General features: G+C 60.6%; 1 protein-coding gene across 1 annotated transcript in view; it reads left to right on the plus strand.

Moving 5' to 3' along the window:
- Positions 1 to 5: 5 nt before the first annotated feature.
- DPH2 (DPH2 homolog (S. cerevisiae)) overlaps positions 6 to 625 on the plus strand; it is a gene marked incomplete at its 5' end in the record, with an annotated part of 1,492 nt that continues 872 nt past the window's right edge. Inside the window, 2 exon segments of the mRNA XM_010013814.1 lie at positions 6 to 87; positions 265 to 623. Of these exon segments, the coding sequence (XP_010012116.1) occupies positions 6 to 87; positions 265 to 623 (441 nt within the window).

Below are 625 nucleotides of genomic sequence, written 5' to 3' on the forward strand. Positions count from 1 at the left end.
GTTGCGCAGAAGCCTTTCGGGAGCTTTACCCTGACCGGCAGAGCCGTGTGGTGGTGCTGAGCGATACGGTCTATGCCCATGCGATGGGTGAGTGCTCAGGGGCAGAGAGGGGGCCTCTGGCGCTGCTCTGAGCTCTGCAGGAGGAGCAGGCAGGCAGTCCCCAGGCACTGTCAGCCTTGATTTCTGTTCTCTCGCCCAATTTGCTGTCCCATCTGTGGGTTGGATCTGTGGCTATGTTTTATTCTCACTCCTTTCTTCCTTCAGGTGAGCTGGAGCAGCAGTTGTGCCCTGAGTACCCCAATATCATCTTCTCCAGGGTGGTGTGTGGAGACCCTCCTGTCCCTGCACCGCCTGGGGAGGAGTGGCGCTTTGGTCGCCAGTTCCTGGTGGAGGCACCGGGAGGGCTGCAGGACTGTGCCATGTTCTATGTGGGTGCTGAGAGCCTGGCCCTCACCACCTTCATGATGACCTGGAATCGCTGTCCCTTCAGCTCCTTTGATCCCACCACCGGCTGAAAAAACAACCGGGCCCTGATGCGACGGCTCTACCTGGTGGAGCGGGCCCGGGATGCCCAAGTGGTGGGCATCCTGGTGGGCACCCTCGGTGTGGCGGGCTACCTGGATGT

The sequence above is a fragment of the Nestor notabilis genome, unplaced genomic scaffold (genome assembly GCF_000696875.1).
Source record: "Nestor notabilis isolate BGI_N333 unplaced genomic scaffold, ASM69687v1 scaffold11364, whole genome shotgun sequence".
Classification (NCBI taxonomy): Eukaryota; Metazoa; Chordata; class Aves; order Psittaciformes; family Psittacidae; genus Nestor; species Nestor notabilis.